The sequence below is a fragment of the Nerophis ophidion genome, linkage group LG27 (genome assembly GCF_033978795.1).
Source record: "Nerophis ophidion isolate RoL-2023_Sa linkage group LG27, RoL_Noph_v1.0, whole genome shotgun sequence".
NCBI lineage: Eukaryota > Metazoa > Chordata > Actinopteri > Syngnathiformes > Syngnathidae > Nerophis > Nerophis ophidion.
This window is the reverse complement of record NC_084637.1, coordinates 24,003,397-24,026,059: the sequence shown is the minus strand read 5'-3', so window position 1 is coordinate 24,026,059 and position 22,663 is coordinate 24,003,397. Positions and strand designations below refer to the sequence as shown.

General features: G+C 39.8%; 2 protein-coding genes across 2 annotated transcripts in view; one reads left to right on the top strand and one right to left on the bottom strand.

The window, feature by feature from the left end:
- The window catches only part of pcsk1nl (proprotein convertase subtilisin/kexin type 1 inhibitor, like), a 290,280-nt gene that overhangs the window by 156,092 nt on the left and 111,525 nt on the right, over window positions 1–22,663 (top strand). The gene's annotated exons all lie outside the window — the stretch shown is intronic.
- LOC133544121 (uncharacterized) lies at window positions 1,311–16,812 on the bottom strand. Its single transcript, XM_061889191.1, has 9 exons — window positions 16,443–16,812; window positions 12,117–12,290; window positions 11,705–11,862; window positions 11,404–11,602; window positions 9,578–9,674; window positions 8,876–9,047; window positions 1,705–1,866; window positions 1,468–1,631; window positions 1,311–1,400 (listed from the first exon to the last, which is right to left on the bottom strand). The coding sequence occupies exons 1-9, from the start codon at window positions 16,673–16,675 to the stop codon at window positions 1,359–1,361; spliced, it is 1,401 nt and encodes a 466-aa protein (XP_061745175.1). The 5' UTR covers window positions 16,676–16,812; the 3' UTR covers window positions 1,311–1,358.

Genomic DNA, 22,663 nt, shown 5'->3' with positions numbered 1-22,663 from the left:
CAGACGATGTGCGCGTGACGTCACCGTTGTGAGGGCTCCTCACATCCTCACATTGTCTATAATGTGAGCCACCAGCCGTAAGAGCAATTCCAACCAGAGAAAGCGACAATTTCCCCATTAATTTGAGCGAGGATGAAAGATTTGTGGATGAGGATATTGAGAGGGAAGGACGAGAAAAATAATAATAAAATAAAAAGCGACGGCTCCAGGCGGCCGCAGTGTGAGTGTTTCCGATGTAATTAGACACATTTATTAGGATAATTCTGGAAGATCCCTTATCTGCTTATTGTTTTAATAGTGTTTTAGTGAGATTATAAAGACATACCTCAAAGTCGGATGTCTGCGGTGAACACGCAATGTCTCAGAAAGAAGCCGAGGAGCCAAGCTCACAGCTGCCTTTTTTGAACAGCTACTGCAGGAGGACGCATAATTCACTGATGTCTCCGGTAAGATATATATCACATTTTTTCCCATCCAAAAACATGCTGGTTGACGTAGAGAAAACATGTTCGCTTGACCGCTCTGTGTTAAAGCTTCACAACAAACAAAAAAACACCGGCTGTGTTTTGGTTCTAAAGACAGCTGCAATTACACCGATTTCCACCAACAGCATTCTTATTTATAGTCTCCATTATTAATTGAACAAATTGCAAAAGATTCAGGAACAGATGTCCAAATTACTGTGTAATTATGCGATGAAAAGAGACGACTTTTAGCCATAAGTGGTGCTGAGCTAGTATGTCCCCTCCAACCAATAACGTCACAAACACGCGTCATCATACGCGTCATCATTACGCGATGTTTTCAAGAAAAAAGTCCAGGGAAATTTAAAATTGCAATTTAGTAAACTAAAAAGGCCGTATTGGCATGTGTTGCAATGTTAATATTTCATCATTGATATATAAACTATCAGACTGCGTGGTCGGTAGTAGTGGGTTTCAGTAGGTCTTTAAAGCTCCAAATACTTTACATCCAACATTCCACTTTGGAATAAATTCTCGGGAAGATACTGCATATTTAGTTTTTTACCATTTTGATAACAAGGCCAATAAAACAAACAAAAAACATGGAAAAAATTATAATAGATAGATTGGAAGTTGATTTAGTTATTGAAGCATTGAAAGTTTAAAAAGAAGTGTGTGATTTATTTTACAACACTTTTATGAAAATAAAAGTGTAAAAAATAGCACTATTTTTCCTTAGGGATCTTTTTGGATCCCTAAGGATTTTAGTGGGACTGTTTTGATTTTCCAGGTAATTTCTCCCGGGGTCAAAGGTCATGGTGTCATCACATGGTTGACTCTTTAAAAAAAAAAAAAAAAACACATTTATTGAAGATAAAAAAAAGTGTTAAAAATTCAGAGTTTCTGGGAACTTCGGCTCCTGAGGCTGTAACGAGGCTAGAGGAAGGGACAAAGGTCAGAATTCATTCCCACATGCAGGAGGACCTTCAGTCCTGGTCTGTACCTGTCTGTCCTCCACCGGGACGATGTAGACCTGAGGCGAAGAGGCTCGGCGGGGAGGACGTCGGACGGGGGCCACTGAGGCATCATGGGTAGGGAGGGGCTGCACTGATGTCTCTGTTGCCACGGCGATCAGCGCACTACGGAGGGGACTGTCAGAGCAACAGCCTGTAGTACACACACACACACACCTCATGACTCCGCCCACATCAAGTCAACAAATGGGTGTGGCCAAACTGACCAATGAGCGACAGGTGAGACAGGTCCCAGTTATTAGTGCTGGAGGACACCAACTTGTTCTCCTCTTCTTCCCTTCTTCTCTGAATCAAACTCCTTTTATCGTCAGGTGACCTCTGAACTTTTCTCACCTCCAGCTCCGCCTTCTTCCATTGGCTCAAGTTCTCTGTGGACGGAGCAACCTTAACTTCTTTTTACACTTCAATGACATGTGATACATTGCCTGTATGCTAATGAAAGACCCTGGAACAGATCATTTCTACAATGACAAATTAGGGATGGGCACATTACAATATTTTTGTGTGTTCATTGTTGGATGATAGAATTATATTTTTTTATGTACTATTAAAAAAAAAGCTGATTATGATAACTTTTTTTAGGATGCAATTGCACTTCCAAGACATTAGGTGGCAGTGCTGTATAGGCCATCTATGGTTTGTTGTCTAACTCGGAAGTGGCTTTTCGCAGGACACTGGATGTGTCATGTTGCGCCCTACAAAGGTGTGATGTTCCAGCACAAATAGAGTCTTTTGAACAGCTCTTTTAGGTGAACGATGAGAACCGATTCCCAGTTGGGAGCCGTTTTTTTTTTATTTAACGTCGGAAAGTGGACTAGAAAAAGAGTCAGAGTTAAAGCAAAATTAGCAGCATTTGGATTAACGTTTTTTAATAAATGAAAAAAATGTTCATATAAAAAAATATACATTGGCATATATTTTTAAATTGTATCTAACTTTTATTTTATTTATTGAGTTGTATTCACTTTTTGGGGTTCATTATTCAAAGGGTAGTAGCTCAAGTGTACACACACCAAGTATGGTAGTATATAAACATTTTTTAAATAAATATATATATATATATATATGTGTTTTATATGTATATATAAAATATGTATATAAGTTTTATATATACATGTATACACACACACACACATCTATATGCATCCATCTATCTACATATACATATATATATATATGTGTGTGTGTGTATATATATACATATGTGTGTATATATATATATATATATATATATATATATATATATATATATATATATATATATATACCCCCCGAACGGACAGATTTTCTGGTACGACCCCTGCGAATGGACAATTGATTACGAGTGCAGTCTGCAAATGTGGCGTGGTCTGCAAAAACCCGACTGGTCTAAAGCTACATCAGACCAAGATGGCCTGCCGAAGAAAACCTGTGGCGCAACGCACAGTCCCAGTACCCTGTCTGGCACCTAATGAGACAGACGAGGATCCAGGCCCGAACACTGCTCACAGTGCCCAGAACCTCCAAGCACCACTCGCGCAACCCCAAAGCAGACCGTAAGAGCATCGTCGGATATTGTGGCCCGCTGCCAACAAGGAGTCAGAGTGGCAACTGTTTGATGAAGATGTTTATACAGCCCTGGAAGCAACAGCCAAGGTTTGGCATCAAGAAACAACGCACCACCAAGACTACAACTGCAGCACCAATTCTAAACCGGCGAGAAACCAAGATTTCCCAACTCAGACAAGAACTTAAAGAGTACTCAGGAGCCAGTACAAGAAGGCGAGCAACAATGAGAAGGCAGGCAGCCTTGGCAGAACTGAGGGGTGTGGTAAGGGATAGGCCAGGGGCGTCACTAGACCTAATGCTGTACTGGGGCACACCTGAGGCACAAATAATTCATGTGAGCGTGCAAAGCGCGCAAGCATAAACATTTTTAGCACTAATTTATCATAAAAAATACATAAATAGTGCTTTAAACTATGAAATCATATCAGATTATGTTGTATGGATCTTTGATTAACCACCTGAAATTAACTAATGCACTTGACCTACTTGTGCACTTTTTTACTCCAGACTTCTAAACTCCTACTGGTAAAAGCGAAAAGGAAGAGCAATGAATCTTTTTGAAATATTTATTGCAGTAATCATCTGCAAATTTAACATCTACAAAAGTAAAACAAAAAATAAAGCACCCCTATATCTCTGGGTTCTTTTATATTATTTAATTTCCATTTATGGCAATGTGGCTAATCCTATTTCAGATACACAAAACTATAAAATATACACAAAACAGAATTGTCAGAGAGTATGGGGTATCGGACTGTCTTATTGTGGCAGTCCGCTCCCTGTATGATCAGTGTCAGAGCTTGGTCCGCATTGCTGGCAGTAAGTCGGACACTTTTCCAGTGAAGGTTGGACTCCGCCAAGGCTGTCCTTTGTCACCGATTCTGTTCATAACTTTTATGGACAGAATTTCTAGGCGCAGTCAAGGCGTTGAGGGGTTCCGGTTTGGTGGCCACGGGATTAGGTCTCTGCTTTTTGCAGATGATGTAGTCCTGATGGCTTCATCTGGCCGGGATCTTCAGCTCTCACTGGATCGGTTCGCAGCCGAGTGTGAAGCGACCGGAATGAGAATCAGCACCTCCAAGTCCGAGTCCATGGTTCTCGCCCGGAAAAGGGTGGAGTGCCATCTCCGGGTTGGGGAGGAGACCCTGCCCCAAGTGGAGGAGTTCAAGTACCTAGGAGTCTTGTTCACGAGTGGGGGAAGAGTGGATCGTGAGATCGACAGGCGGATCGGTGCGGCGTCTTCAATAATGCGGACGTTGTATCGATCCGTTGTGGTGAAGAAGGAGCTGAGCCGGAAGGCAAAGCTCTCAATTTACCGGTCGATCTACGTTCCCATCCTCACCTATGGTCATGAGCTTTGGATCATGACCGAAAGGATAAGATCACGGGTACAAGCGGCCGAAATGGGTTTCCTCCGCCGGGTGGCGGGGCTCTCCCTTAGAGATAGGGTGAGAAGCTCTGCCATCCGGGAGGAGCTCAACGTAAAGCCGCTGCTCCTCCACATCGAGAGGAGCCAGATGAGGTGGTTCGGGCATCTGGTCAGGATGCCACCCGAACGCCTCCCTAGGGATGTGTTTAGGGCACGTCCAGCTGGTAGGAGGCCACGGGGAAGACCCAGGACACGTTGGGAAGACTATGTCTCCCGGCTGGCCTGGGAACGCCTCGGGATCCCCCGGGAAGAGCTAGACGAAGTGGCTGGAGATAGGGAAGTCTGGGCTTCCCTGCTTAGGCTGCTGCCCCCGCGACCCGACCTCGGATAAGCGGAGGATGATGGATGGATGGATGGATGGATACACAAAACAATAAAGCCACGGTAGTAGAATAAATGAACAACTGTTGTGTGTCTGTTAAGGGAATCATTTTCTGAGAAGTAAACTGTAACGTCTCCTTTTCATTTTTGCAAAGTGGTCAATCACTCTGGACAGACATGGAAATATTACAGTAACTGTTATACAGTTGACCAGTGGTTCCCAACTGGTGGGTCGTGACATAAAAGTGGATTGTGTGTCATTTTCATTGAGTCACAGTCAGCTGTGTGCATGGAAGAAAAAAAGTTTAGGGACAAAAAAATCAAATTGTGGCAACAAAACCAGATTATTTTAGTCTTTTTTCTAGTGACTATTAGTGAGTATTTTAGCAAAAGGCAAACCGACTAACAAGTTGGAGGAGGACACAGGACAACATGGAAATATAGTTAAAAAAAATCTAAATGGGGCAACAAAACCCGATATTTTCAGCCATCTTTCTGAAAACAAATACAGAAATGTTACTATTTTTTCTGGAAATAAAACCAGATGCTTTAGCTGTAGCCATTTTTCTGGTGACAAAACAAGATTATTTTAGTCAAAGACACACCGATTAACAAGACAAGTCTACTGTGCTATTTTTCTGTGAAATAAACTTGAATGATTTAAAAATTTGGCTCAAGACTTGATATGGAAAAAAAATTTTCTTCCTGAAGATAAAGCATTTGATAAGCACTCAACTCACACATGCTGACTCCAAATCACCATTGATGCAGAACCAGCAGACAATAACCAACATTATGTTTCATGTTCATTGGAAATTCTCCCGACAGCTCGTACAGCAAATGAATATGTTTGTCTTGATACAAGGAATAACGTTAGCTAACTTAGCATCAACTTAAGACAATGATGTTGCCTAGCTAGCTAGGACTTCACGTACATCTCTAATTACTACTGCTTCTTGCTGCGGGCGAATAACTTTCTTAAATCCATCCAGGAGTTACAGTTTGAGTCAAATCAAAATCAAAAAAATGTAATTAACAAATTGTTGTTGGCTAACGTTACCTACCTCACGCAGTGATTTGCATCCTCTCTCTCTCTCTCTCTCTCTCTCTCTCTCAACCGAAGTCTCATCCACACGTGAGTAAATTACCATATTAATTAGCCATGTGCTCATTGTTAGTGGAGTGAATACAGTAGCAATCAATTACCATACAAAGTAGTATGTGCGCTGTTGTTTATGTTATGTAGACTTAAAACTCTGAAGCGTTTTTTTTTTTTTGGGTAAAATTTTCACTGGGGCACTGCAGATCAACAGTGGGGCACGTGCCCCAGTGAAATATGTATGGCGACGCCCCTGGGATAGGCTACTCACCCTGCAACGTGCCAAGTGGCACAGGAAGAGAGGCAAAGAAAGGGCCCGCGAGCGCAGTGCCTTCATTGCAAACCCATTTGGATTCACAAAGAAGCTGCTGGGAGAGAAACGTACTGGTCAGCTCTCATATCCCGGAAAGGACATCAACCTCCACATCAAGAACACCTACAGCGACGGCATGAGAGAGCAAGACCTCGGCCACTGTGCAGCCCTCATATGCCCACCAGAACCCTGCACTGTGTTCGACACCAGTGAACTCACCCTGAAGTATTGTGTCTGTGTGTACTATATATATATATATATATATATATATATATATATATATATATATATATATATATATATATATATATATATATATATATATATATATATATATATATATATATATATATATATATATATATACACACATACATACATACACACACACACACATATACATATATACATACACATACATTCATAAATGTATATATACATACATATATATTTATACATACATACATATATATACACACATATACAGTACATGTATGTACAGTATATATATATATATATATATATATATATATATACATACCTACATACATAAATATATATACATACAAACATACACATATACATACATACATAAATATATATATATACAAACATATACATACATACATAAATATATATATATACAAGCATATACATATATACATACATATACACATATACATACATACATATACACATATACATATATTAAACATACATACATAAATACATATATATATATACACAAACATATATATATACACATACATATATACTGGGCTGCGAATCTTTGGGTGTCCCACAATTCGATTCAATATCGATTCTTGGGGTCGCGATTTGATTATATATCGATTTTTTTTCGAGTCAACGCGATTCTCGATTCAAAAACGATATTTTTCCGATTCAAAACGATTCTGTATTCATTCAATACATAGGATTTCAGCAGGATCTACCCCAGTCTGCTGACATGCAAGCAGCGTAGTAGATTTTTTTTAAAAAGCTTTTATAATTGTAAAGGACAATGTTTTATCAACTGATTGCAGTAATGTAAATTTGTTTTAACTATTAAACGAACCAAAAATATGACTTATTTCATCTTTGGGAAAATATTGGACACAGTGTGTTGTCAAGCTTATGAGATGCGATGCAAGTGCAAGCCACTGTGACACTATTGTTCTTTCCTTTTTTTTTAAATAAATGGCTAATGATAATGTCAATGAGGGATTTTTAATCACTGCTATGCTGAAACGATAACTAATATTAATGTTGATAATATTCATTTTTGTTTCGCAAATTTTAGTTTGCTCCGTGTCGTGTTTGTGTCTCTTCTCAATTGCTCTGTTTATTGCAGTTCTGAGTGTTGCTGGGTCAGGTTTGGTTTTGGAAATGGATTGAATTGTTATGGTATTGCTGTGTAGTGGTTTGTTGGATTGATAAAAATAAATAAATAAATAAATAAAAATCGTTTTTAAAAAAAATGAGAAACGATTTTGAATCGCACAACGTATTCGATTCAATTCGTACTCGAATTTATTTTTTCCCATACCCCTAATATATTATATATACGTATGTATATTATATTATATATATATATATATATATATATATATATATATACATACATACATATATATAAAATACATAATTTTTCAAATTTTATTTAATTTTTATTTTATTTATTTATTGAGTTGTATTCACTTTTCAGGGTTAATTATTCAAAGTGTAGTAGTTCAAGTGTACACACACCAAGTTTGGTAGTAAAATTATGTGCTCACATTTTTATTATCTCCTAATATTTATTGTCATTTTATTTATACTTTTAATATCAATAAATGCATTTTATTCTTACTTTTTATGCATGTATGTTGTTCTATATTGTTAAAGTGAGGGAAAATTCAAACGAGTGATGTCAAAACCAAAGCAAGAAATATGGCACCGCAATAAACAATAAAAACACAACAAAACAATTTAATTATAGCCGACACTTCAGAATAATTCCCAACAACATTTGTGTAAATTAAATTGTTTTGAGCTACATCTTATCTGATACTAGTGATTGTTTCCTCGAAAAAAAAAAAAAAAAGGTTAAAAAAAAAAACTAGCTATGAAAACGAGCCAGTCTTTTGAATGGCTCTTTTAAAAGCAGCGGCTCCCTTCAAAGATCCGATCTCTAGTTTATACTGTAAGTATTACACTTATTTCAAACCAGCTGCAACATTCATCTTAGTTGTAGTTTTTATTGCTAAATTTGAAAGTGATGAAATCGCCATGTAAAATTGCCACTGCTAATTATAGCTTGTGTATGGCAAATCCCATGTAAATTAGCATCAAGCTAGCGCACGTTGGAAAACACTTTACGTTGCAGTGTTTTCCACCAAGCATACTTGCCTTTTTGCTGTAGAACATTGCAACATAGAGGGAGCTTGGCTGAGTCCGCTCTCAGTGCTGCTTGACTGATTGTTTACATGATTCGCTGTTTAGTCTGCAACCGGCTGTGACGTCACGTGGAACAAAATATCCAAATGTGGCACCATTTGATTTGACGTGAATTGACACCCGCTGGTGCACATAGAATTCGGTCAGTGCCTGTAAAAGTACTGAATTCGGTACCCATCCCTAGTGAAAACTGTGTTAAAAACTGGACTTGAATGTAGTCCACAGACAGACCTGCTCTCTGTAGCGCCTCCTGCAGGCGACATTGTGTGTCTCGGAGCTGCTGCAGGACCAGAAGACTCTGCTGACCCGGGTCCACGTAACGGACACACACCCAGAGCAGAACCAACACGGCCACGCCCACCATGAACCTCCTCAGCACGCCAACGTAAACACTGACCAGCTCCTGCACACACGACATGTTACACAACACACAAGCCACATGTTATACAACACACACACATCACAATACACAACACACATGTTACACAACACACACAATTCATGTTACACAACACACACGCTACACAACACACATCTCATGTTACACAACACACACAGCCACGACATGTTACACAACACACACACATCACATGTTAAACACCCACACACACACACACATCCCGATACACAACACACATGACACGTTACACAACACACACAATTCATGTTACACAACCCACACGCTACACAACACACACATCACACACAACATGCACACACATCTCACATTTTACACACATCACATGTTACACAACACAAACATATCACATGTTACACAACACACACACGTCACATGTTGCACAACACACACACACACACACACACACACACACACACACACACACACACACACACACACACACACACACACACACACACACACACACACACACACACACACACACACACACACACACCAGAAGACACACTTACCATTTGTTTGTGGTCCGGCAGATCAGAAGTCATCACAAACTGGCAGATCTTTCTCTCCAAGTAAAAGTTCAAAAACACCAAACCCAACAACACTAACCTGCAACACACACACACACACACACACACACACACACCATTAATGTTACCTGCCACATCCTTTTAAGTGGCCCGCCACGCCGTGAATGTGGTTTGGAACGCCATTTTTGGTGGCACACCACATCATTTAAAGTGGTCCGTCACCTTATGAGTGTCAATGTGGTCTGCCCCATCATTTAAAATGTGGTCTTTCATGTCATTTGATGTGGCCTGCTGCATCATTTAACGCGGTCTGTCACCTTATTAATGTGGACAGCCATGTCGTTCAATGCAGTCTGCCGCATCATTTAACTTAGTCCGCCACATTATTAATTTGGCCCCCGCCACATCATTTAACCAGTCCGTCTCGTCATTTAATGTGGTCCGTCACCTTATTAATGTGGTCCACCACGTCATTCAATGTGGCCCACCAAGTCATTTAACAGAGTCCATCTCGTCATTTAATGGGGTCTGTCACCTTATGTCATTCAATGTGGCTCCCCACATCATTTAAAGTGGGCCACAATATCATTTAACCTAGTCTGTCTTGTCATTTAAAGTAGCCTGTTACCTTATTAACGTGGCCTGTCACCTTATGAACGTGGCCTGTCACCTTATTAATGTGGCCTGCCATGTCGCCCGCCACATCATTTAACCTAGCCCATCTCATCATTAAAAGTGGCCCATCACCTTATTGTGGCACGCCATGTCATTCAATGTAGCCCCCCACATAATTTAACCTAGTCCGTCTCGTCATTTAAAGTGGTCTGTCACCTTGTTAAAGTGGCCTGCCACGCCATTAAACCTAGTCCGTCTCGTCATTTAATGTGGTCTGTCACTTTATTGAGATGATCCGCCATGTCATTAAATGTGGCCTGCCATGTCATTCAATGTGGCCTGCCATATCGTTCACTGTGGCCCGCCACGTCATTTAACCCAGTCCATCTCGTCATTTAACGTGACCCCCTATTTCATTCAACGTGGCCCACCACTCATTTAACCTAGTCCATCTCATCATTTAAAGTGGTCCATCCCCTTAATGTGGCCCGCCATGTCATTCAATGGGGCCCCCCCACATAATTTAACCTAGTCCGTCTCGTCATTTAAAGTGGTCCTTCACCTTGTTAATGTGGCTCACCATATCGTTCATTGTGGCCTGCTACATCATTTACCTGTACGTCTTGTCATTTAAAGTGGCCTGTCACCTTATAAATATGGCCTGCCACATCATTTAACTTAGTCTGTTTTGTCATTGAACTTGGCCTGTCACCTTATTAATGTTGCCGGCCATATCATTCAATGTGGCCTGCCACTTTGTTTAACTTAGTCCATCTCGTCATTTCAGTGGCCTGTCACCTTGTTAACGTGGCCCAACATATCGTTCGTGGCCCACTACATCATTTAACTTAGTCTGTCTTGTCATTTAAAGTGGCCTGTCACCTTATAAATATGGCCCGCCACATCATTTAACTTAGTCTGTTTTGTCATTTAAAGCTGGCCTGTCACCTTATTAATGTTGCCGGCCATATCATTCAATATGGCCTGCCACTTTGTTTAACTCAGTCCGTCTCGTTATTTCAGTGGCCTGTCACCTATTAATTTGGCCTTCCAATCTCATTCAATGTGGTGGGCCACATCATTTATTTTGTCCCTCTAAGGGCAGCCATAACTGTGATGTGGCTCTCAACAAAAAGGAGTTTGACACACGGTGAGCAAGGCAGTCCGGTAGATGGTGCTGGGGGAGGAGTTACCTGGCTCTGGAGGAGCGCTGGGTGGAGGTGAGGAGGAAGGAGGCGCAGAGTGCACCGGCGTTGTACAGGCAGGAAGTGGCACTGTGCGCCTCCATCATCAGGAAGTTCTGCAGGAAGGACACTCTGCTGAAGAGCTCCGAGAGCGCCACCTGCTGCTCCCTGGAGACGCTGCTCAGCTCGGAGAACATTGACCTCAGACCTGCGGTTGTCATGTGACATAGAGCAGCACCACTTTTACCCAGCAGAGGGCAGAAGACTGACTATATTAATGTGTCAATGAGTGTTGGCGTGTGCGTATTACCCTGGGTGGAGTCTCTCAGGGTGAGTCTCAGCTCCTTTCCACTTTCCAGGATCTCCTGATGGGCCTGCAAGGCCACACTCTGGGCTTCCATCAGCTCCTCAGCCATGTGCTTGGTGGACTCCAACTGCTCCACCACACCTGCAGAACTCTCGGTCAGCCTGGAACACACGATCACATACACACCTGTGTCAACTTTCTCAGCAAGTTGTTACCTGTGCATGTCGTGTGTGTTACCTGTATGTGTTGTGTGTGTGTCTGTTACCTGTGCATGTCATGTGATACCTGTATATGTCTTATGTGTGTGTTACCTGTATATGTTGTGTGTTTGTTGCCTGTGTATGTCATGCGTGTGTGTTACCTGTGCATGTCGTGTGTGTGTGTGTGTTACTTGTTCATGTTGGGTTTGTGTTACCTGTGCATGGTGTTCTCGGCTCGGTCGTGCGAGGCTTCGACGTGCAGGAAGTGACATATGGCGTGAGCGTGCGTGAAGAACTCGGTGTAAGAGTTGAAGGCCACAGGGTCCATCGAGGACGTGCAGCTGCTGACCCCTGACCCCTCAGGGCAGGAGGGGAAAGCCCTGCCTGAGCTGAGGAGGACAGTGAGGAGGGTTTGAGGGTAAGGATTCTCTTCCTCTCTTTTGTGTGTTGCGTCATGAATCAGTGTTTAGTGATTCGTACGACTTTTTGTTTTGTTTTCACTCCAAGTGTTTTCAGTCTACATCGTATTTCGAAGTTCGGGCCGCTGATTTTTTTTTCCTTTTTTAAGCATATTCTATGTGTACTTTTGGCATAAATTAAGCATTTAGAAGCATAAAATGTCTAAATTGGGGGTGCTGAAATGTTTTCCCCTCAGGGCCACAAACTGAAAAATCAAAAAACATGAAAGAGTCATCTTGACATTTTTTTATTTTCAAACCCAATATATGAATTTTTCAAACCTTTGAGGCTCCTTCAAGTTTGTCATACAAATGTAAAAATAGGCTATACACATACATACATTTTATATACTGTATATACACACATATATACTGTATACATGTATATACACGCACACACACACACACATATATATATATATATATATATATATATATATATATATATATATATATATTAGGGCTGCAAATCTTTGGGTGTCCCACAATTCGATTCAATATCGATTCTGGGGGTACGATTCGATTCAAAATCTTTTTTTTTTTTTCAATTCAACACGATTCTCGATTCAAAAATTATTTTTTTTCCTGATTTAAAAGGATTCTCTATTCATTCAATACATTTTGTGAAAACAGTGTGTGTATATTATATATAGTTCCCTGCAAACCGATGAAATTTTCTATTTTGTCTTCATTAGTTTGTCAGAATGCACCAGAATGCTTCATTTGTATGTGAAAATCACAAAGAAATCTTTTGGGGGATGATGACCCCCCTACAGGGGTTTGGTTTACAAACGTTCAGCCCCACCTAAAACAAAATTCACCAGCCGCCACTGATTATGATGCATTCTCATTTTAGGCAAAGTCTAAAACAATACTTACTTAACAGTATAATTGTAGCCAGGAATAAGTTTTCAAGTAACAATATTCAAATACTAACATTGTTGGATAAGACAAAATTTGGTTTTATTCTGAATACAGTGAAACAATTAGGTGGTTTGAGCTGATATAAAGACTTTCAGGTGTTTATATATGTTTATGTTTAAGTATTTGGCAGATGCTTTTATCCAAATCGACATACATAAAAAAATACATATAAAACAATTACTGTAAACATTATCATTTAAGGAAAGAATGCAATACAAAATATCAATACAAAGTGTCAAGACAGAATAAACTCTGCTGCTGCAGCAACAGAGTTATACAGTCTATAGGTCCCTAAGATATATAGATATCTTAGGGAGCACAAACACACGAGACTCCACCAGGGGGCAGTGTAGCGTACTCAGATGTAAAACATATTTTGCACAATCAGCCTTTTCATATAAAGCCATAACGGAATGGAACGACCTCACAACAAACCTTAAAAGTTTAACAGATTACTCTTCATTTACAATTTAAGTGAAAAAGTGGCTTTGGAGCAATCAAAGCTGCTCACACGGTCAATAAGGTGGGTACTATGTTTGACAGATCAACTTAATGTGTATTATATTTATTATATTTGGAGTTTGCATGTTCTCCCCGTGAATGCGTGGGTTCCCTCCGGGTACTCCGGCTTCCTCCCACTTCCAAAGACATGCACCTGGGGATATGTTGATTGGCAACACTAAATTGGCCCTAGTGTGTGAATGTGAGTGTGAATGTTGTCTGTCTATCTGTGTTGGCCCTGCGATGAGGTGGCGACATGTCCAGGGTGTACCCCGCCTTCCGCCCGATTGTAGCTGAGATAGGCACCAGCGACCCCAAAGGGAATAAGCTGTAGAAAATGGATGGATGGATGGATGGATGGATGAATATTTATCCATGGCAGCATTTTTGTTGTAAATTGTGAGGTGTGTGTTAAAATCGTGGTTGTTTTTAGAAATGATGACAGATGTGAACAAGAGCATGTATTGTCTGTGTGTGATGGTGTAAATGAGGTGTGGTTGTATTGTATATGTTGTATTGTTTTGTGTTGTATATCCATGAAAGGGCATTTTATGACTTTTCTAAATTTGATTACATGATATGATATGATTTTACTGTCATAATTTTATTGCATGATTTTTGTATCAATTTAATTTAGGTAGCTAGGGACTGCAGATGGAAATTAGCTATAATCTGGTACAGAAAATATCTGTCTTTGAGCTTAATGTTTCTGTGCATTGTCCCTTCAAATAAAAACTAAAAAAATATCTAATGAACTTATAATTTTTATTTTCCTGAAGGAACTCTACAGGAGGAATCAATAAAGTACTATCTATCTATCTAAACAATTTTATTTATACATTGTTTATGTAGGATATACGCATGTATATATAACCTAATCATATTGTTTCTTCAATTTAAAAATAGCTGACCGTATTTTCCCCCTTCTCTGGTATTATATTCCCAGTTTTGATCTCGGATGTCTGGTCACTTATAACTGTGGTTCTCAACCTTTTTTCAGTGATGTACCCCTGTGAACATTTTTTTACCCCCTAATCAGAGCAAAGTATTTTTGGTTGAAAAAAAGAGATAAAGAAGTAAAATACAGCACTTTGTCATCAGTTTCTGATTTATTAAATTATATAACAGTGCAAAATACTGCTCATTTGTAGTGGTCTTTCTTGAACTATTTGAAAAAATATATATAAAAATAACTAAAAAACTTGTTGAAAAACTAACAAGTGAGTCAATTATAAATAAAGATTCCTACATATAGAAGTAATCATCAACTTAAAGTGCCCTCTTTGGACATTGTAATATAAATCCATCTGGATTCATAAACTTAGTTCTAAGCATTTCTTCACAAAATATTTATGGAACATGTCCACAAAAAATTAAGCTGTCAAAACTTAATATTGCAGTGTTGCATTTCTTTTCACAGTTACAAAACTTGCATTCATATTTTGATGAAGTATTATAACGTAGATCGACCGGTAAAGCTCTCAATTTACCGGTCGATCTACGTTCCCATCCTCACCTATGGTCATGAGCTTTGGGTCATGACCAAAAGGATAAGATCACGGGTACAAGCGGCCGAAATGAGTTTCCTCCGCCGTGTGGCGGGGCTCTCCCTTAGAGATAGGGTGAGAAGCTCTGCCATCCGGGAGGAACTCAAAGTAAAGCTGATGCTCCTTCACATCGAGAGGAGCCAGATGAGGTGGTTCGGGCATCTGGTCAGGATGCCACCCGAACGCCTCCCTAGGGAGGTGTTTAGGGCACGTCCAACCGGTAGGAGGCCAGGGGGTTGAACCAGGACACGTTGGGAAGACTATGTCTCCCGGCTGGCCTGGGAACGCCTCGTGATCCCCCGGGAAGAGCTAGACGAAGTGGCTGGGGAGAGGGAAGTCTGGGTTTCCCTGCTTAGGCTGTTGCCCCCGCGACCCGACCTCGGATAAGCGGAAGAAGATGGATGGATGGATGGATTATTCAATAAATATTATTATAAAGGATTTTTGAATTGTTGCTGTTTTTAAAATATTTAAAAAAAATCTCACGTACCGCCATTTGAGAACCACTGGCATATAAGAATATTCTGTTACTGTTAAGCAAACTATGAATAATAAATCATGCCAAAACATGTGTCCTTTATCATTGCTACACGTATGACAAAAAAGCGCGTGAAAATCAGTGGTATTCAGTGAGGTAAGATGAATTAAAATGCGCTGACAGTTCATTGCTGCTGCCAAATGAATTGCAATGAGTGGAGCGGATCACCACTCCAAGATGGCGGCCCCGCGTCTCGTCAGAGCCCGTAGCGCTCGATGCTGCGTCTACTGAGATGTCTATGGTACGTACTAGCCATGTAAGCTAGCTGCTAGCCAGCTAGTCAAATCAACTAACGACAAAATTAACGACAACAAACAAACATACAAACTTTAGTTTGAGATTGTTACTATACACAACTAATCAGTCCCATAAAACTAACATCCAGCCTCGAGTGAAAGAAGCACCGTGAGCGATAACGAGAGAAAGTTCGTGGCGGACCACAGAGCCGCCGTTGCAATGCATTATGGGAGATGTAGTGTCGTCGCTGCCTGCCTAATACCGTCGTACCTGGCAACTTCGGACAAGAAAACCTGTATTGTGACAAAGGTGAGCTCTCACCGCAACAACGCTCACCTGCTCAGGTGACAGTGTGTGAATTTAAGCGCCAAGCGGCCCTGTGTTTCTGACGTCATCTCCCGGCAGTGCGCGTCCAGCTCCTCCAGTGCACGCGCCCAACACTCTCCGTATTTGGAATGTGCCGCGAGGCTCCGCACGCGCCGCAACTCGACCCGACCCACCTCCAAGTCTGGACCAGAACCGAGGGCACGACAACTAATTAACAATAACAAAAACAACACGGCAGCCATCTTTCCGTGTCTGCGGGTGAGTCCTTCACGAACAATACAGTTCTTTTTTTAAAAAAATGGGCTCTGTGAAATGAATGACGTGAGCCGGTTCTTTGAAGTAAACGAACAGTCGGGTGCTTTTTTTTTTTGTAAAGCCGTACTTGATTGGTCAAAACCTGGTGCCGGATGTGACGACACGCAGCAATAATGAGAGGGAGGAGTCACACAGATATGCATGTACCAGCATGCTTGCCAACCTTGACACCTCCGAATTCGGGAGATTGGGGGGTTTGTTTTAGGGAGGAGGAGTATATTTATAGCTAGAATTCACTGAAATTCAAGTATTACATATATATATATATATATATATATATATATATATATATATATATATATATATATGTATGTAGGTGTGGGAAAAATCACAAGACTACTTCATGGTGGTTTGTGCAGCCCTTTGAGACACTAGGGATTTAGGGCTATATAAGTAAACATTGATTGATTGATTGATCTCTACAGAACTGTTTCATGAAACAGTTCTGTAGAGATGAAGTAGTCTTGTGATTTTTCCCACACCTACATATTGCGCTCTACCACGGTATCGAGCACTATTATCTGGGTAATCCAATCAATATATATATATATATATATATATATATATATATATATATATATATATATATATATATATATATATATATATATATATATATATATATATATATATATATATATATATATATATATATATATATATATATATATATACATATATATATATATATATATACATATATATATATATATATACATATATATTGTAGCTGAGGGCTTCACGGTGGCAGAGGGGTTAGTGCGTCTGCCTCACAATACGAAGTTCCTGCAGTCCTGGGTTCAAATCCAGGCTCGGGATCTTTCTGTGTGGAGTTTGCATGTTCTCCCCGTGAATGCGTGGGTTCCCTCCGGGTACTCCGGCTTCCTCCCACCTCCAAAGACATGCACCTGGGGATAGGTTGATTGGCAACACTAAATTGGCCCTAGTGTGTGAATGTTGTCTGTCTATCTGTGTTGGCCCTGCGATGAGGTGGCGACTTGTCCAGGGTGTACCCCGCCTTCCGCCCGATTGTAGCTGAGATAGGCGCCAGCGCCCCCCGCGACCCCGAAAGGGAATATATATATATATATATATACATATATATATATATGTATATATATACATATATATGTATATATATGTATATATATGTGTATATATATATATATGTATATATATATATATATATATATGTATATATATATATATATGGTGCTCAGCAATGTTAGTTTTGGCTGGGTGTTTCTTTCTCCTCTCTTGCTCCTAGATGTCTGCGAGCATTGCCAACACCTTGTCATGGGGCCACCTGTATCTTCCCTGGGTCAATGCTGTTTTGCACCCAGAAAGAATGTGCGCCATAGTTCATTTACCGCCACACAACCTGCACAGTGGGTCGTCCCTCATTCCCCTTCTACGCAAGTTGACTGGGGTCGGCAGGGTGTCGTCTGCCCAAAGCAGAAACGAGATACAAAACAGGTCCAGCCTCCACAATTCACTCCACGTCACGTTCCTTTTGGGGAGGCTCCACCTTGTCCAGGCATCTTGGGTTGCGAGCTCGATGGCTTTAGCTCTTCTTCCTTCTTTCTCAAGGTTTCGAACTTAATCCTGAATCATGGTCCTCTTTTCCCTGGGAGTGGACTTGGACCAGTGCTGGAAATGTGTGTGTGTGTGTATGTATATATATATATATATATATATATATATATATATATATATATATATATATATATATATATATATATATATATATATATATATATATATATATATATGTATATGTATATATATATATACATATGTATGTGTCTGTATGCCTTATTTTATCACTTTTTTGGATCCCCGAGAACTTTGGTCTGATTTTTTTTTTTTTAAACGGTCATCGCTCAAAAAATAATAATGAACTAAAACTATCCATCCATCCATTTTCTACCGCTTATTCCCTTTCGGGGTTGCGGGGGGCGCTGGCGCCTATCTCAGCTACAATCGGGCGGAAGGCAGGGTACACCCTGGACAAGTCGCCACCTCATCGCAGGGCCAACACAGATAGACAGACAACATTCACATTCACACACTAGGGCCAATTTAGTGTTGCCAATCAACCTATCCCCAGGTGCATGTCTTTGGAAGTGGGAGGAAGCCGGAGTACCCGGAGGGAACCCACGCAGTCACGGGGAGAACATGCAAACTCCACACAGAAAGATCCCGAGCCTGGATTTGAACCCACGACTGCAGGAACTTCGTATTGTGAGGCAGACGCACTAACCCCCTTGCCACCGTGAAGCCCGAACTAAAACTAATGTTGTTCAATAGTATTTATCTATTAAAGGCTCGAATTATTTCAAATCAAATACTCCACTTTGAACAATATTTGGGAGTATTTTTTTTTATTATGTTTTTAACAAAAAGGGAATAAAACATAAAAAACTATTCTAACTTCATGTCAATATAGATTTCTAGTTGATCCATACATTCTAGCTTATAATATGTAGTTTAAAGTTGTATGTTTGTGTAAATATATGTATGTATGAATGCATATATACATGTATGGATGTATGTGTAACTGTTGTGTACCCGTGCCACCAAGAACGCACACACAGGCTGGATTGGATGATGTGGTTGTTTACCGTAGAAAATGGATGGATGGGTGGATAATAGACTGTTCAAGTGCATAACATCTTAATCATTTTACAATTACATGAAATGCATTTAAAGATGGGACTTCATGCAATCGTTTTTAACTGTATACTTTTTAACGTCTGGTATAGTGGTTTTAACTTGCTTTTTTATCTACTGGTATTAGAATTAATTCAATACAAAAAAAATTGAACCAACATATTTCTTTTTTATATATTCATGAAATCAAAAATATAAAAATACAAGACGTAACATGAAACAAATGGTTAAATTGACTTCTGGCACCCTCTAGTGGTGAGCAGTGAATATAACAGGTTACAATGTTCCCTTGTTAACATGGCGGACAATATAATCTTTATAAACATCTTGACACATAAAGCACACACAGTGCAACAATTATTACCTGCAATTAGTGATCAGAACGCATGCACACACAATATGTGGTTTACACCTCCAAAATAATATTGACTAAAGTGCAAAAAAAATAAAAAATACATCTGACGTGAGCAACAACCAATGCAAAAAGAAAATGCACCAAGATAACATTTCAACTGCTAAATTGTACACTTGGTAAAACATGACAAAAAGTACATTTACATCACAAATTGTATCACCAAACATGTTTCCTCATCAACCAGGTGTTAAGAGACGGTGAATAGTTTCGATGTCCACTTTGGAAGTGACTTAAACTCTGATTCAACTGTGGAGCTCACTGGACTTTTTGCTGGACCTTGTAGGTTCCTGTTTGCGTGTAAGAATAACAAGACCCGAGACAACAGTGTATATTCTAGTCCAACGGTATCAAACTCAAGGCCCGTGGGCCAAATCTGGCCCGCCACTTTATTTTATGTGGTCCGCAAAAGCCTGGAAATGATATGCGTTAATAAAGTGCTTTTTCTTTTCATACTAAATATATTTGTTCTTTCCCTTTTGACATTAAAATATCATGTGTTGCATGCAATTGCATATCTTTTAAAATTCAATATTATCAAAATCTAAACATTATATTATCATGTATTCCAAAAATATTTCTGTTAAAATAAAGATAAATATTGCACTTAAATATCTGCTTGACGTATATTTCAAAACAAATTATCAATCAAATTGTAAACTGTAAAATAGATTTTACAGTTAAAAAATTTTACCAGTCTTTTACCATAAAATCAACTTTGGTACTGTTTTTTTCAATATACAGTAAGACACTAAAACAATAAAAAAAAGAACATTAAAACATGATTTTAACTTTTTTTTAAAACTGTTGCTTAAATTTTACTGCTAAAAACAGTAGTATTGTTTTTCCATTCCATTTATTAATTATTTATATGATGTAAAAAAAAACAACCTACTGCTTTTACTGTAAAATTCTGGTGACTGAGCTGCCAGATTTTAAAGTAAAAATGTTGTTTTTTTGCAGCTTATGTAAAAAAACTATATTGTTATTGTATTATATATATATAAACTATATTGTTATTGTATTATATATATATATATATATATATATATATATATATATATATATATATATATATATATATATATATATATATATATGTATATGTATATTCATGTATTACTCATTGTTAAAAGTGGCCCTCTGAAGGCAACCATAACTGCGATGTGGCCCTCAATGAAAGCGAGTTTGACACCCGTGTTCTAGTCCGACTGTATTCAACTGGCACCCGAACATTACACATGCACACCTCCCCCCCATGCTGCTGGGGTAAATGCAAGTTAAAGCTCTGCTATGCAAAGCGAAAGCCATTTATCAACAACATCCAGAAACGCCGCCGGCTCCCCTGGGCCCGAAATCATCTAAGATGGACTGATGCAAAGTGGAAAAGTGTTTGGTGGTCTGACGAGTCCACATTTCAAATTGTTTTTGGAAATATTTGACATTGTGTCATCCGGACCAAAGGGAAAGCGAACAATCCAGACTGCTATCGACGCAAAGTTCGAAAAACAGCATCTGTGATGGTATGGGGGGGGCATTAGTGCCCAAGGCATGGGTAACTTACACATCTGTGAAGGCACCATTGATGCTGAAAAGTACATACAGGTTTTGGAACAACATATGCTGCGATCTAAGTGCAGTCCTTTTCATGGACGCCCCTGCTTATTTCAGCAAGACAATGCAAAGCCACATTCAGCACGTGTTACAACAGCGTGGCTTCGTAAAAAAAAGAGTGCGAGTACTTTCCTGTTCAGACCTGTCTCCCATCGAAAATGTGTGGCGCATTATGAAGCGTAAAATACGACAGCGGAGACCCCGGACTGTTGAACGACTGAAGCTTTACATAAAACAAGAATGGGAAAGAATTCCACTTTTAAAGCTTCAACAGTTAGTTTCCACAGTTCCCAAACGTTTATTGAGTGTTGTTAAAAGAAAAGGTAACACAGCGGTGAACATGCCCTTTCCCAACTACTTTGGCATTCTAAGTTAATTATTATTTGCAAAAAATAAATAACGTTTATGAGTTTGAACATCAAATATTTTGTCTTTGTAGTGTTTTCGATTGAATACTGGTTGAAAATGATTTGCAAATCATTGTATTCTGTTAATATTTACATCTAACACAATTTCCCAACTCATATGGAAACGGTTTGCAGATGATCTCGGGCCCGGAGAAGCCGGCGGCATATCTGGATGTTGTTGATAAATGGTAGTTGCAGATTGGAGACACTCGATGGCAGTAGTGTATAAACTATTGAACAGGACAGACAGGATGTTGCCACACTGTCTGCCTTAAAATCCATCCATCCATCCATTTGCTACCGCTTATTCCCTTTTGGGGTCGCGGGGGGCGCTGGCGCCTATCTCAGCTACAATCGGGCGGAAGGCGGGGTACACCCTGGACAAGTCGCCACCTCATCGCAGGGCCAACACAGATAGACAGACAACATTCACACTCACATTCACACACTAGGGCCAATTTAGTGTTGCCAATCAACCTATCCCCAGGTGCATGTCTTTGGAGGTGGGAGGAAGCCGGAGTACCCAGAGGGAACCCACGCATTCACGGGGAGAACATGCAAACTCCACACAGAAAGATCCCGAGCCTGGATTTGAACCCAGGACTGCAGGACCTTCGTATTGTGAGGCAGACGCACTAACCCTTCTGCCACCGTGAAGCCCTGCCTTAAAATCATCGAAACTAAAAGACAAGTTTCTGTTATTGAGTTGATATATCCTCATATCACAGTTTCTCTTCTCACTCCATGCAGTGAATTCACAGCGAGACAGAAATCACACAAGTGTTAAGAGAGTGGCGAATGTGTGTGTG